The following is a 15,760-nucleotide window of genomic DNA, read 5'->3' on the forward strand; positions in this document are numbered from 1 at the left end:
CCCTCGTCTATCCGTTTTGCCCAGTCAATTTGTGGATCAAAATCACCCATTACAATTGTCGTGCCCTTCTTACATACTTCCAGCTTTTCCTAATTTACATTTTGTTCTACAATGAGGCAGTTCCTCAGATCTATAGAAGATACCTACCTGTGACTTCTTTCACTTGCTGTTGTTCATTTCTGCCCAAAGTGATTCCACATCATGATCTATTGCACCTATATTACTGTTAACCACTGGACTTTCCCTTATTAATAGCATTACCTCAGCTCCTTTGGCCTATTTTTCCAAAATGTGGAATATACTTGAATGTTGAGTTCCTGGTCTTGATCACCCTGCATCCATATTTCCATAATTGCTAACAAATCATCCTCATTTGTTTCTATTTATGCTGCCAACTTATCTATCTTGTAACAAATGTTGCATGTATTCAAATAACGATCCTTAAGCTTTAATTTTTTAACTATTATTTGTCTCTTGTTCTAATTTCTACAGCACTCTTCTGCTTATATTTTCTGCCTCTTCCGGTCACACCTCATCGTTTGTCTCTTCACTACCCCACACTTCCGCTCTTTTTTTTTAAGATTTGAAAAATTTCCCTTAAATTGAACCTAGGCTTGAGTTGTGTATCTAGGATTGTAGACAGGGTCTTTACTTAATTAGTGACCATCACCCCTTACTACTTGATTGAGGTCTCTGTCGACAACCCAAGGTACACTATTCACCAGGACAGATATCAGCTTGGTTCAAATGAAGCCCACCTCAATGGAACACCTCTTTCTCTCTCTCTCCAGAAATGGAGCCAGTGCCTCATGAATTAGAATGCATTCCACTCATGATCTCAGAAGCATGCATTTACCTCTCTACTCCTGTTTACGCAAATTTGCATGCGGCTCAGATAATAATTTGGGACTTATCACCTTTGTGGTTCTGCTTTTTAAGTTTAGCGCTGAACTGTTTGTCATTGCTCGGTAGAACCTCTTTCCTATGCCAACAGCATCAGTAGGACATGACGTGGACCACAACAACTCGATCCTTCCCCTCTTGTTCCAACTCCCTCTCCAGCCCAAAAGGCAGGATCTCTCTGTTTGTTTAGCCTCACTGCAGTTTGTGCTCTCGTCAACGTCAGCAGCAAGGACCTATTGGGTAAGAACATTGTCCGAGTCTCCTCTGAAGTTATATTCTGGATTCCTATACCTGTGTCACTTGCAGTCATATCATCCTGTTCCTGATCACGGACTGAGTATGATATAATTAATCTAACAAAGATTCCTCCTCTCTGAAATGTTGCAGTGTCCGCGACTTGGCCTTCAGCTCATCAACACTGAGCTGTGGTTCCCCGATCAGCTAACACTGGCTGCAGACGTAATCACAGCAGATTGTTTTGGTGTCCAACAGCTTCCACATACTACAACTGCCACACAATGCCTACTCTGCCATCTCTATTCTAATTATTTCATAAATTTGCATGTTTAATATTTTGCAAGTCAAATTCCTTACTAAGTTCTTGAACTGGAATAAAGTCTCCTTAATTAAACCAACTGACAAATCAAGAGACACAGAATCACCTTCATGTTTTCCTACACTCTTGTACTTCAGATCTTACAGGTAAAAACTGATTGGAGTTTTCAGCTCCTGCCGCTGCTGCCCTTCTCACACAGGTCTGCTTCAGTCATGCCAACACAATCCTTCCAGTCAGTTTCACAATGATACTGAATGTTTCTCCGAGTCTACTTCCATGTTTAGCTCACACTGGTCATTTAGAAGTTAGTTAGAAATTGTTGGAAAGCTCGAAAAATGTGGAGGTCACTGATAAAAGTCAGCATTTGCAAATGGATGGCCACTTCAAGGTGCAATTAAGAGTCAACTACAATGATGTGGAATTAGAATCCTATAAATTAGATCAAGGAAGAAAAGCCGGGGCCTTTATTTTAACCTGAAGGGATATGGATGATACAGCTGCTTTTTTGTAAAAATCTGATCACTTTTACCGATTTAAGGTTTTCCTTTTAAAAATTAAACTAAAACTTTTAAACTACCTGTTGAAATAAGAACTCATGTTCTCTAAATGTTGAGGATAAATGCAGCCAGAACGGGTAGAAATTATATCTAACTTTTTGCAGGAATTCCTGGTGACCGTCCCAAATAGCATAACCAAAGTGGGTAACTTGTTGCATAGTATTATATTTCACAGAAGGAACACTTAAAACAAAAACTAAGCATTTATTAAACCACATTTACAAATGAGTTGCTCAGCTGATGTTTGTGTATAAAAGAATTCAAACAGATACGTAATTAATTGTCAAAAAGGTAATCATGTTGTATGTGGTATAACTTCAAATGATAGTGTAGAATGGGGAGGTGACATTTTTCCAGGTTTCTGAATGAGGTGCACTTTTTTTCTTTCAATGCTGTTATACCAGCCTCCTCAGCCTTATGTGACATTAAATGGTGGAACATTAAATAAAGTTTGAAGGTCCTTGTATGAATCCTACATGACCATCAGAATAGCTCTCTCTTGTTTCTTTCTTTTTCTTTTCTTCTCTCGGAATCTCTCAGTTGCATCAGCAAAAAAGCTTACATCTTCTTTAGCTTCTATCTCTCTTTGTAAAAATTGTAGTCCAGCCATATTAAAGCCAATTACATCCTGTTACAAAGCAGAAATATAAATAAAACACAGAAAATGGGATTAAGAGTACACCATTCAATACTTCAAGTACACTCTACTATTCAATATGATCATGGCTAATAAGCTGATTCAGTATACTGTCCCTGCTTTCTTCCCATACACTTTGGTTTCTATAGCTCAAAGAACTATATCCAACTCCTTCTTGAAAACATTCAACGTTTTGGCATCAACCACTTCCTGTGGCAGAGAATTCCACAGGTGTACTACTCCCTTGATAAAGGAATTTCTTCTCATCTCAATCCTGAATTACCTATTCCATATCCCTAGACTGCAATCCCTGCTTCTGGATTCCCTGGTCATTAGTAACATCTTTCCTGCATTTACCTCATATATTCCTGTTCAAATTTTATAGGTTTCAATCTGCTCCTCATTCTTCTAGAATCCAGTGAATGTAGTCCTAACTGATGGAAGTCTCCCTTCATACGCCAAGGCAATAAAGTGAGAATTTCAAACATATTCAAAAAATATGCTTGCTATTGTCAATTTGTTTGAAAAATGCCGAGCAGCTTGCAGCCTAACGGTATCCTCTAAAAAGACGAGCTGCAATCGAAAAAGGTGAGCCCTAACAAACTGATGGTGTGTTAACTCTATGCTATAAGTAATAGTTCTAGATACTCCTCTGAAAGTCAGGGTAACTTTATTCCATGTCTTATACATATGAAAGTCATAGTTTTATAAACAATAGGATAATAATTCAAACAGAATTGGGTCCAAAATTTCAATTTTTTAGGGGCTACCACATTGGAATTGACTTTGTTTATGCTCATTAACTTTTACTTCGTGATGGAAGAACTGCAGCCTTACCTTCATTTCATTAATCTTTCCAATTGTGTTTTTTCTCAAACTGTCAATGACTGTAAGGAGCATTTGGTTGCTTGTGATCTGTCCAAAATGAATCCTGAAGAAAAGAAAAAGTGGAATAACACCAGCATTGCACCACATCTCTACTATTCTTGTCCAATTTGAATTTTGACCTATTTTAAAATAAAACTAAATGAAACAATAACTTATCCATCCCTCTACCACTTGAAAGAGCCTAAAGGGGCAAAACAGCTATCCTTTATAGTGGTGGGGAAAAGGGAGTAAAAGTGTTGTCTTACCTCAGCAGAAAGAAAAGGCAGCGGCAAATGAGTTCAACCTCTAGAGAAGATTGAATGTACTCATTAAAAAGTGTGAGCAGATCAGGAATGTATGAAAATGGTAGGACAAGCAGGGATTCCTCCATTTCACTAGAAAAAAGCAAAGACACAAGTAACCAAAAAATGTACATGTTTCAAACTGTAAGCGCGCATAATTCTAAGAGTAGAATATCTCCCTTCAGTAAGTATTTACAAACGTGCTTTTGCTATGATACCAAAATGTTTTAGCATATAACATAATAATTCTTTGAGTTCAGAAAAAGGAATAAATTGAACTGCAATCAAACATGTTAATTCTGAATAATTCTAAAATAACAAGACTTTCATTCCAGAAGTAATTTTACAAATGTAAACATATAATGAAAATTAATTCACTTTATGATAGAAATCTTATGATATCATAGTTGCTTAACCCAGTTGCTCAGCCAAAGGAGACAGAATTTTCTGCCATCTTGATGCATCTGTCACTGAGGTCCCTAGATTTGGGTGGTCAAGAACAGTGCAAACAAAGCCAGTGCAAAATGTTGACTGTTGATCCTTATCATCACTAAAAAAACGTCTACGTTGCAATGACTGTCTTTACTACAAATTTTTCAGAGCAAAAGCCATATAGAAATCGGTTGTGGTGCTAATAGAAATAAAATAACAGGTGAACTGGATTTGGAGATAAGCAGTTGAATAGTTTGATTTATATTGAGTATCCTGCAGTGTTGGGGGGCTCTTGTGGTACAGTGGTTATGTGCCTTAGAAGCATTAACATACAAAGAGATCTCAGCATACAGGTCCACAGCTCCCTTAAAATGGCAACATATGAGTAAGGGGTAAAGAAGACATATCACATGCTTGCCTTCATCAGTCAGGGCATAAAGTATAAAAACTGGCAAGTCATGTTGCAGCTGTATAGAACTTTAGTTAGGCCACGTCTGAAATATTACTGACAGTTCTGGTCACCACACTACCAGAAGGATCCAGGGGCTTTGGACAGGGTACAGAAAATGTTCACTAGAATGCTGCCTGATTTGGAAAGTATTAACTACAAGGAGAGACTGGGCAAATTTGGCTTGCTTCCACTTGTACATAGGAGGCTGAGCGGTGACTTTATAATAGAGGTTTACAAACTTATGAGAGGTATGGATAGCACGGATAGTCAGAGTCTTTCTCCCAGGGTAGAAATGTCCATTACTAGGAGACAAAGGGTTTAAAGTAAAAGAGGGTAAGTTTAAAGGAAATCTGAGACAATTTTTTTGTTTACACAGAACGTGGTAAGTGCCTGCAATGCTCTACCAGAGGAGGTGGTAAAAGCTGATACAATAGCAATTTAAGGGTAATTGTAACAGATACATGTATAGACAGGGAATAGAGGGACACAGACAGCATAAAGGCAAAGGGTTTTTGGTTTAGAAAAGACATCATGTGTCCATGCAGACTTAGTGGACTGTAGGGCCTACTCCTGCGTCGTACTGTTCTTTGCTCTGAGCCAGGAGGCCTGGATTCAAGCTTCACGAGTGTGCAGTAACATCTCTGAACAGATTGATTAGAAAATATCTAGTCTCCAGCTTTGTGTGGCACAGTGATAATGTCCCAGGAGGCCTGGGTTCAAGTCCCACCTGCTTCAGAGGTACATAATAACATCTTTGAACAAGCTGATTTAAATAAAAACCTATCCTGCAGCTTTGGAAAATAGAAGTAATGACATTATAAATCACTATTAAATTGCAATTACATGGGGATTTTCATCATCTCAGGATATCCCTAAGTGCCTCATAATATTAGACAAGAGAGGATTATGTTTTATGTAATATTGATGAGGGACGAAACTTTGGCCGTGAAACCAGAATTCTTCTGCACTTTGTCAAAAAACTGATATGCCGGTGTTGGACTGGGTGGACAAGGTCAGAAATTACACAACACCAGGTTATAGTCCGAGATAACAAAGTGTGGAGCTGCATGAACACGGCAGGCCAAGCGGCATCTTAGGATCACAAAAGCTAGGTTATAATCCAAAAAGTTTATTTGAAAACACAAGCTTTCAGTGTGTAGCCCCTTTGTCAGGTCACTGAGCTAAAAGCTATGTCTCATCCAAACAGCAGCACCCTGGACAATGATGTTTCCCTGTAGTATCGCACTAGGTTATCAGTCTACTTTTTGCGCTCAGATACCTGGCATGGGACTAGAGCCCAAAAACCGTTGACTCAGAAGTAAACTCATCTGATTTCAGACGTTTGTGGGCTTAATTTGCTACAAGTTTTGTTGACATGTAGATGCCTATTAAATTATTACTCACCTTGATTTGACTTTTCGAATGACATCCAAGACATAGCGGGACGGCTGAGAAAGATATAAGAAATTATATACATACCAAAATCAACCTGACACATAATTATTCAATATAACACCAGCTAAATGTTTCCTGCAGCACGTGTTATGTGATTCAATTAAGCAATTTTTACACAATGAGTTTAAATTACTTTACAATTAGTTATTGAAATGCCTGGGAAAGGTAAACAAAATGGCTTAGAATTGACAATTTCCTTTCCAACCTTAATAACTGCTACAGCCTTGAAACAAAATATTTTGGAAAGATGGCAAAGCCTCAAATATGCAAATTACAGGAAACATAATTTCCTAAATTTAATGTAATAAGACCAACACATACAATTAACTTAAATCAGATGCAGCAGAATCCTGATACAATCTTACTTCAAAAAGATATAAAAATTAAAGTATTGATGACTTAAAATAGTAGCAATACAATTTTAACCATAAGGTATTTATGAGCAAGATATGTTTTAGCAATGAATGAATTCACTTGCAAGAATTTTAACTGACTAACCATACCTTTCCTTCCTTATTCACCCTATTGTAACTGAACTGGTCTCAGGTAAGTTGGTAATGGGCTTAGAAATCTGAATTCTACCTCTCCCTACTGCCATTTCTAAAGGATCATTTCAGTGAATGCAAAAACAAGCAAAGCAAATAACACTTCAATAAGGGAAACAGGCCCCACTGAAATTTGTCTCTTGCTTAGTTTGAGCCTGGTGTTATGGTGTGCCTGTAGGCAAAGATCACAATAGGAACTGTTGAAGAAGTAATTGGAAATGGGTCACAGTGTAAAACCATAAGTTCCGGATGTAAAATGTGGAGAAAAAATATCTTCAGGCTGCATTGCTTTTACCTCCTTTTGCAGCAGATACCTGCTTTCTGAGCAAAGGGACAGACAGAAACATGGTGGATTGCACCCTTGGACACACCTCTATTCCTGTTAAGCTTATATATGGCATAACATCAAAAAGTTTCATACTTGCCCTAAAATTGCAAAACATTATATTTACTATGTTCTGATTTTGTATGAGAAATACATCTACAAAATAACTTAAAACTTACACAGACTGTTAAATAGGACAGCAGAGTAAAAATTATAAATGATAAACAAACAATAAGAAGTACTTACTGAAACGTTTCCACACGCAGCCAGTATAGGGTTAGTAGATAGAGGCAGCTGGGAATGTAAAATTTATTCAAATTATTTTCCACACACCATCAATGCTAAATAGCAAAGCCAGAGATACTATACTCTTCAGCAACACATTGCAAGGAGAGACTATCATTCTCAATATCTGACAAAGTTCTGATGAGGAGTTTTATTTACAAATGGGTACGTAATGTGCAGCTTCAGAGCTATGTTTTGAAGAAGCTATCACCATATTCTCCTCTACCTAAATTACACTCACTTTCCCTTAATAAGCTTCACCATAAGTTAGACATAAGCAAGAGAAACTTATAATTGTACAATCCATTTCTTGGAATTGAAGACGCTATGTTACTTTGGCACCACCAGAAACACAAAAGCACCCAATGACTTGCTAAAAGGAAGAAAATGCAAATGTTGAACATTGGAGATGTGAGCCAAGAATTACTGGAGGGAGACCAGTCAAATCTAGCAAGAGAAAAATCAAAATAATGTGAACAGTTTGGGTGTGAATCCTTCATCACAACTGAAAACTATGAACAACAAACGTTTTAGTCAGAAAGTAGAAGTTAATCAGCAGATGAAACAACCGGAAATAGCTAAAGCACTGAATTATCTCGTTCATAGAAAACTAAGAGACAATTTAAATATCATCACTGATGTGCTGAAAAGAAACTGAAAGGACAAAAGAATATGCAAACAGTTCTGAGAATGAAAAGACAGAGCAAAACCAAAGAGATTCTTTCCATCCTGAAGATGTTCTGCTGTTGATCTGTAATGGGAACATTTTTGGCCAGTTTTTCTTTTATGTGACTGAATTCTATTTTTTTTCCAGTCCAACAGATTTATCTATGATTCATTAGCTTTCAAACATTACAATGTTCTGATCACTGTTTTCAAATGGGCTTTCCAATCCCACATTAGTTATTTACTCCATTTCATTTCTCAAATCTAAAGGCAAATGTAGTTCAGTTACAAAATTACTTCTGGAGTTCAACGAGACAGAAGAGCTGGTTAATCTTGTGATGCCCAAGTTTGCTCCCGGTATCACCTTCAAATCTAATTTCCATTGGGCCAGATAGATTCTTCCCTTCCCTAGCAGATCTGGAATTTGCTGAGCTATATGGCATTCATACTACATTGTTTTGACAAATAGTTGTCCAAGTAAGGAACTATGGAACTGCAATATGCACAAACCCAACCTTTTTGCCCGCAACTTCACATGCTTGTTTGTATTCTGCCAGTTTCTTGCTTTCTTCCCTGTACAGTTCAACAGCTTCCATGATCCGCTCAGCCTGCCAAGAACATTCAACAAATAATTACAATGGGGCTTGTGTTTCTCATTTTAGAAATCACGAGTATTCTGTTAATTTTGTAACATGTTATTGGGGTTGGGCACACTTACAGCTTTAACAGTTTCTATTGTCTTCTTCCCAGCTAAGCCTGCTTCTCCTTCTTTCTCTCCAGGAACCTGCAAGGCGAAAGATTCAGAGAAAGCTCCTCTGCTGTATTGGTTTATGACTAATAGACTCTACAGCAACTATCCAGACTTCACAGTTAGGCAAATGGTTAACAGACTAGAAAAACGGTAAAATGGCTTTAATCTTCCAATGAGAAAAACTATTTTCACAGATGCCTCACATATAATTCTACAGTACTAGAGATGAAACAAAGAGCTAAGTTAACAATAGAAAAATCTTGCACTTCCATGCCCCTAACATTGCAATCAAGTTCCACAATCAGGACAGCAGTCGCAAGAATCAAATTCAGTAAGAAGAAAAGATAGCCATTGAAATTTGCCCACATCAGTATCATATATAGAAAGATTTTAGGAAGATTTCCAATGGAGTTTGATAAAGAACAAGGACCTCATTTAATAAAACATACCTGTATAATCTGTTCAAAAGAATGAAATAGTACAGGCCAATCTTCATGATGTTTTACGTAGCCTTCAGCTACAGTTACAATGCAGAAGATAACTGGACTAGTGTACAGAGTACAGAACTAGTCACTATTTTTTAATAATTGTTGCCAGCAGAAGCTCATAGGCTTTATCTCAACTCTGACATGAGATTTCCAATGGTACATCATAAAAATAAACATAGGAGATTGCTCCATCGACAAGACACTCACCAAAGGTTCATTCCCTTTTGCCATACTCTCTTCAAATTCGGCTTCCCTTTGCTGTGGGAAAGAGGATTTATTAAGACTTGATTTGAAAATTGCAATAACTATAAACCAAATGACAAACCCTTCAACACAAAACTAGCAGTTCAAGTCACCATACATCTAGCAGGGATTACCTAGGGCCTGAGCAGCCTCCTCGTACCTCTACAGAGTTGGCTGCATCTTCCGCCAGAGTAACCAATACTAAAAGTATTCCAACTCAGTTTCTTGATTATTGACTAAGGCAATTAAACCAAGCCCCTTAGAGGGGTGTAAATCTTCAAAGTCAAAAGTCCTTTAGTAAGGATGGTAGAAAAATTCAGGGATAGTAGGTCGCTATATATCCCAGTGTTTCATCAGGACACTTCAGGGTCTTTATACCATTTGACCAATGACTAGTGCTAGGCATTATCTGAGAGAGAGCAGTGGACTACAGTGAGTAAAGCCCAGAGTTCCACATAGGCCAAGGATGGGATGGTTGTTTCTCTTGCCTCAATGGCATTAGCGAAGCAAATGGGTTTTTACAATATCCCACAACTTTTTAGGGCCTGATTACAAATGACCATACTTATTTCACTTTCTTTCATAGCTTGGCAAGGTGGAGTTTGAACTTTAGCCTCTAGGATGTTAATTCACCTTTATAACTGCTGACGCCTTTCTCTCATGATGTTTACGTTGAATTGGAATATTCAAACTTGATTCCAATGTCATCTATCCAGACAATCATCAGATATGAGATAGCAAGAATTGCAGATGCTGGAGTCAGGGATAACACAGTGTGGAACAGGAGGAACACAGCAGGTCAGGGAGCATCGGAGGAGCAGGAAAGTAATCAGATATAACTTCTCTTCCCATATGCAAAGCAGATCCTCTAATGATTTATCCTTGACCTCACCTATTTCTCATCTACATGTGGATCTTCATAATACACCAGTTCTAGATAAGCACAGATGACACAAATCTCTATCTCACCAGCACCTCTCTGGTTTGTCATACTGTCTGCTTGACTTCCAGTATTCGTGTAAATTTTCTCCAATTACATAGTGGGACTATTGAAAGGGCAGTTTTTTTTCGTATTCATTGAAAGGATTTGGACCTCACTGACTGGGCCAAACTTTTTGCTCATCACCTTTGCAAAGATGGTGGTGAACTGGTCTCTTGAAAGTCTGCAGTTTTTGGGGTGTAGGGACAGTCACAATACTGTCAAAAATGGGGTTGAAGGATTTTGATGAACAAACAGTGATATATTTCTAACTCTGGATGGTGAGACTTGATAGGAAACTTGTAGCTCGTGATGTTCCCATATATTTACTTTTACTGTCCTTCAAGATGTTAGAGGTCGTAGGTTTAGAAGGTGCTGTCAAAGAAAATTTGGTGAGTTAGTGCATTGCATCTTACATAAAGTACAAACTGCTGCCAGTGGCACAGGGACTGAATGTTGATGGGCAGTAGATAGAATGCCAGTCAAGCAGGATGCTTTGTCTGAGTTGTGTCAAGCTCTTCAAATGTTGGTACAGCTGCACTCACCCAGGGAAACGGTGAGTATGGCATTGCACACCTGACCGTTGCTGTGTAGTTGATGCAGAGTATTGGGGAGACAGGAGGAGAGTTACTTGATGCAAAATTCTTAGACTCTGACCTGCCACATAATGTATATGGCTGGTCTTGTTCAGTTTCTGGGGCCAATGATAATCCAAAGGATTTTGACAGTGAAGAATTCACTGACGGTAATGTCATTGAATGTCAAGAGATGATGGGGGAGGCTTCTCTCTTTTTGGACGTGGTCATAGTCTGGCACTTCTGTGGCACAAATGGCATATCAGCATGGTCATTATCCAGGTCTAGCTGCAGACTGACACAGATTGCTTCAACATCTAAAGAGTTGTGAATGGTGCTGGAATAAACTCTTTCTGATACAATATCCTTCCTACAATACGGATTCCACTCTCTACCTAGTTACCACCATTACGCAGAATTAGGCAATTTCTCTGATATCTGATCCAAGATGTGCTTTTCACCAATTTGTCTTCTCTCACTATGACACCCGTATGATTACCTGATTATTACTGCCCAACTCATTTGCTGCTGAAATGCTAAGCTATACTTTTGTTACCTTTGGACTCACCCATTTCAATCTTCCTTTGCCAACCTCTGACGTTGCATCTTCTAAAAACCTGAGCTCATTCAGAATTCTACAGCCCACATCTTAATTAGCGTGTTTTATTCCCTTATCACCCACGTTTGCTAACATATATTGGCTCTTGAACCATTAATTCCTAAATTTTAAAACTCTCAACCTGCTTTAAAAGCCCTTTGTTGTTTTACTTCATCTCCCACTTCCCTAACCCCTCCTTGACTAAGTTTCTTAGCCTTATCTTTGTCCGCACTCCTCTAATTCTGGTCTTTGTTTTTCTTGTTCCACCTGTGGTGGCCACTGTTTTTTAGTCAAAATCCTTCAGCCCCTTTTGTGATAGTACTGTGAGTGTCCCTAACCCTAAAGACTGCAGAGGTCTAAGAAGGCAGTTCACCAACACCTTCGCAAAAATAAATAGTGATGGGCAAAAATGCTGGCCCAGCCAGCGACATGCAAATCCCTTGAATGAATAAGACTTGCTGTGTGACGTTTTCCCAAGATAATGACATTGTATAAATTAATTTTTTGTTTTATTAACATATTTCCGAGAGGAGCATGTTGAAACATGGGCAGGCTAAATTTAACCAGTCTCTACCTAGATTCTCAAAAGCACAAGTTCGCAGCCAACAGTCTAGCCCAGGTTCCAAAAGGTAAAGTTTCTCCACAACAAACATATTTTCCTTGAGCAACACACATTACCCACAACCTTTCCCTTCACAGGCTTACTTTAAATAAAGCACAATAACTTGTTTCAGCCTCCAACACAGTTAAAGACACTTTACCATTTCTCTCTCTTCCTCCAGGATGATTGGCTCTCTTGTTCGTTCCCACAACCGTAAAGATTTATCATGAGAGGAAGAAACAATGTGATCTCCATTTGGACTAATGGCAATACACCATACCTCTCCATGATGACCCTGTTAGGAAAACAAATTTTAAAAAACGCAATAACCAGACTTATTGGCAATTATACCGGCTTCACAAATATATAAAGAAAAGCAATCATAATTTGCAAACAACTTCAGGAGCACATAAATCGATAGAGGCATTTAGTCTGCTGATAACACGAAAACTAATTCATGTGGAATACGAATCAATATTTACAATAGTTATATAAAGCAAAGAAATGTAGATGCTGGCGATCTGAAACGAACAAAAACAAAAACTGCTGGAGAAACTCAGCAGGTTTGGCAGCATCTGGGGAGAGAAAACAGCATGAACATTCTGAGTCCAGAGCTCTGAACAAGGATCACTGGGCGAGAAACATTAACAATGTTTTCTCACCACTGATGCTGTCAGACCAGCTGAGTTTTTCCAGCAATTTGTTTTTTAGTTTGTTTACAATATTGTTGATGTTTAAGACCTCCACAACTACAAGATCAGCACCAGCTGGATTCCAGTAGGCAGTTAACTCACTAAAGGACTGATATTGAGAATGACGAGATTAAGATTCTGTGCTGCAGAACTGTTCAGTGAAGTAAAACAATAAATGAAGAACTCTCAAACTAATCTTATAACTTAGTGATCTCTAAAATTTATTTCTTACAAAGACATGTTCTTCGTGAGTTTATATTTTTCAGCATTTTTGTCCTTTAAGGATGTCATGGCTGCCTTATGAGACTACCTCTTCCTTAAATTCAGGGATACTTTCATTACCAGTCAACACAGGCCCATGGTCCAACTCATCTGTGCTGACCAGGTTCCCCACTAAACTAAGAAAACAAGGTGTCGAGTTGGGTGAACACAGCAGGCCAAGCGGCATCAGAGGAGCAGGAAAGCTGACATTTCGGGCCTAGACCCTCCTTCAGAAATGGAGGGGGGGGGCAGTAGATTCTGAAATAAATAGGAGAGAGGGGGAGGCGTGTAGAAGATGGATAGAGGGGAAGATAGGTGGAGAGGAGACAGACAGGTAATTTAGGTGGGCGTGGAGCCAATAAAGGTGAGATTAGGTGGGGAATTAGGGAGGGGATATGTCAGTCCAGGGAGGTCAAGGGGGCGGGATGAGGCTAGTAGGTAGGAGATGGGGGTGGGAGGAGGCAATAGGTGGGAGGAAAGACAGGTTAGGGAGGCAGTGACAAGCTGGGCTGGTTTTGGGATGCAGTTGGGGGAAGGAGAGATTTTGAAGCTTGTGAAGTTCACATGGGAACCCTGCAGCCCAATGGTATCAAAGTGAAATATGAGGTGCTGTTCCTGAAACCTTCGAGGGGCATCGTTGTGGCACTGCAGGAGGCCCAGGGATGGACATATCGTCTGAGGAATGGGAGGAGTTGAAATGGTTCGCGACTGGGAGCTGCTGTTGTTTGTTGCGAACCGGGCGTAGGTGTTCTGCAAAGCGGTCCCCAAGCCTTCACTTAGTTTCCCCGATGTAGAGGCGGCAACATCTGGAACAGCAGATGTAGTATACCACATTAGCAGATGTGCAGGTGAACATCAGCTTGATGTGGAAGGGCATCTTGGGGCCTAGGAATGGAGTGAAGTGGGAGGTGTAGCACTTCCTGCGGTTGCAGGGAAAAGGGCCAGGTGTGGTGGGGCTGGAGGAGAGTGTGGAGCAGACAAGGCAATCTGCATGAGGAATGCAGGTGTATAGGGACTGGACGTGCATGGTAAAGATGAGGTGTTGGGGACCAGTGATGGAGTGAGCGGGTGGTGTCACGGCCGTAGGTGGGAAGTTGCTGGGCCAAGGGGGAGAAAAGTCCGTATACGTCCCCCATGCAGACAGCCTGAAGGCCCTCCAGCTCTTCCTGTCCCACAGGCCCGACCAGTCCCCCTCCACTGACACCCTCATCCACCTAGCCGAACTCGTCCTCACCCTCAACAACTTCCCTTTCAATTCCTCCCACTTCCTAAAGACAAGGGGTGGCCATGGGTATTCGCAAGGGCCCAAGCTATACCCACCTCTTTGTAGGTTACATGAAACAATCCCTCTTCTGTAGCTACACTGGCCCTAAACCCCACCTCTTCCTCCATTACTTCGATGACTGTATCGGCGCCACCTCGTGCTCCCACAAGGAGCTCGAACAGTTCATCCACTTCACCAACACCTTCCACCCCAACCTTAAGTTCACCTGGACCATCTCTAATACCTCTTCCTCCTTCCTGGACCTCTCTGTTTCCAACTCTAGCAACCACCTAGAAACCTATATCCATTTCAAGCTCATAAAATGTGAGGCTGGATGAACACAGCAGGCCAAGCAGCATCTCAGGAGCACAAAAGCTGACGTTTCGGGCCTAGACCCTCTGATGAAGGGTCTAGGCCCGAAACGTCAGCTTTTGTGGCTCTCTGATGAAGGGTCTAGGCCCGAAACGTCAGCTTTTGTGCTCCTGAGATGCTGCTTGGCCTGCTGTGTTCATCCAGCCTCACATTTTATTATCTTGGAATCTCCAGCATCTGCAGTTCCCATTATCTCCATTTCAAGCTCACTGACTCCCACAACTATCTAGAATACACCTCCTCTCACCCACCTTCCTGCAAAAATGCCATCCCCTATTCCCAATTCCTTCACCTCTGCCGCATCTGCTCCCAGGATGAGGCATTGCATTCCTGAACATTCAGAAGTCCTCGTGTTTCAATGACTGCAAACCGCCCCCCTCAGTGGTCGAGAAATGCCTTCGACCGTGTCTCCCGCATTTCCTGCAACTCATCTCTCACACCAAAACAGAATCCCCCTCATCCTCACGTACCACCCCACCAACCTCCAGATCCAATGCATCATCCTCCGACACTTCCGCCATCTGCAATCCGACCCCACCACCAAAGACATTTTCTCCTCCCCACCCTTATCTGCTTTCCAGAGGGGCCACTCTCTCTGTGAATGCCTTGTCCGCTCCACACTCCCCTCCAGCCCCATCACACATGGCATTTTTTCCTGCAACCGCAGGAAATGCTACACTTGCCCCCACACCTCCTCCCTCACCCACATCTCAGGCCCCAAGAAGACTTTCCACATCAAGCAAATGTTCACCTGCACATCTGCTAATGTGGTATACTACATCCGCTGTTCCTGCAGAGGCCTCCTCTACATCGGGGAAACCAAGCAGAGGCTTGGGGACTGCTTTGCACAACACCTACGCTTGGTTCACAATAAACAACTGCAGCTCCCAGTCGCGAAACATTTCAAGTCCCCCTCGCATTCCTCAGACGACATGCCCATCCTGGGCCTCCTGCA

At 40.6% G+C, this 15,760-nt stretch overlaps 1 protein-coding gene across 2 annotated transcripts in view; it reads right to left on the reverse strand.

Annotated features, from left to right (window-relative positions):
* Nucleotides 1-2,200: 2,200 nt before the first annotated feature.
* The window catches only part of wdr3 (WD repeat domain 3), a 68,941-nt gene continuing 55,381 nt past the window's right edge, over nt 2,201-15,760 (reverse strand). For both annotated transcript variants that reach the window (XM_048541321.2, XM_048541320.2), the window contains exons 19-27: nt 12,377-12,511; nt 9,428-9,478; nt 8,700-8,765; nt 8,497-8,589; nt 7,277-7,324; nt 6,110-6,153; nt 3,787-3,915; nt 3,491-3,584; nt 2,201-2,644 (exon numbers count right to left, since the gene is read on the reverse strand). In XM_048541321.2, the coding sequence (XP_048397278.1) occupies nt 2,489-2,644; nt 3,491-3,584; nt 3,787-3,915; nt 6,110-6,153; nt 7,277-7,324; nt 8,497-8,589; nt 8,700-8,765; nt 9,428-9,478; nt 12,377-12,511 (816 nt within the window). In that variant the 3' untranslated portion in view covers nt 2,201-2,488. The remainder of the gene's footprint in view (nt 2,645-3,490; nt 3,585-3,786; nt 3,916-6,109; nt 6,154-7,276; nt 7,325-8,496; nt 8,590-8,699; nt 8,766-9,427; nt 9,479-12,376; nt 12,512-15,760) is intronic.

Source organism: Stegostoma tigrinum, chromosome 12 (assembly GCF_030684315.1).
Source record: "Stegostoma tigrinum isolate sSteTig4 chromosome 12, sSteTig4.hap1, whole genome shotgun sequence".
Taxonomy (NCBI): domain Eukaryota; kingdom Metazoa; phylum Chordata; class Chondrichthyes; order Orectolobiformes; family Stegostomatidae; genus Stegostoma; species Stegostoma tigrinum.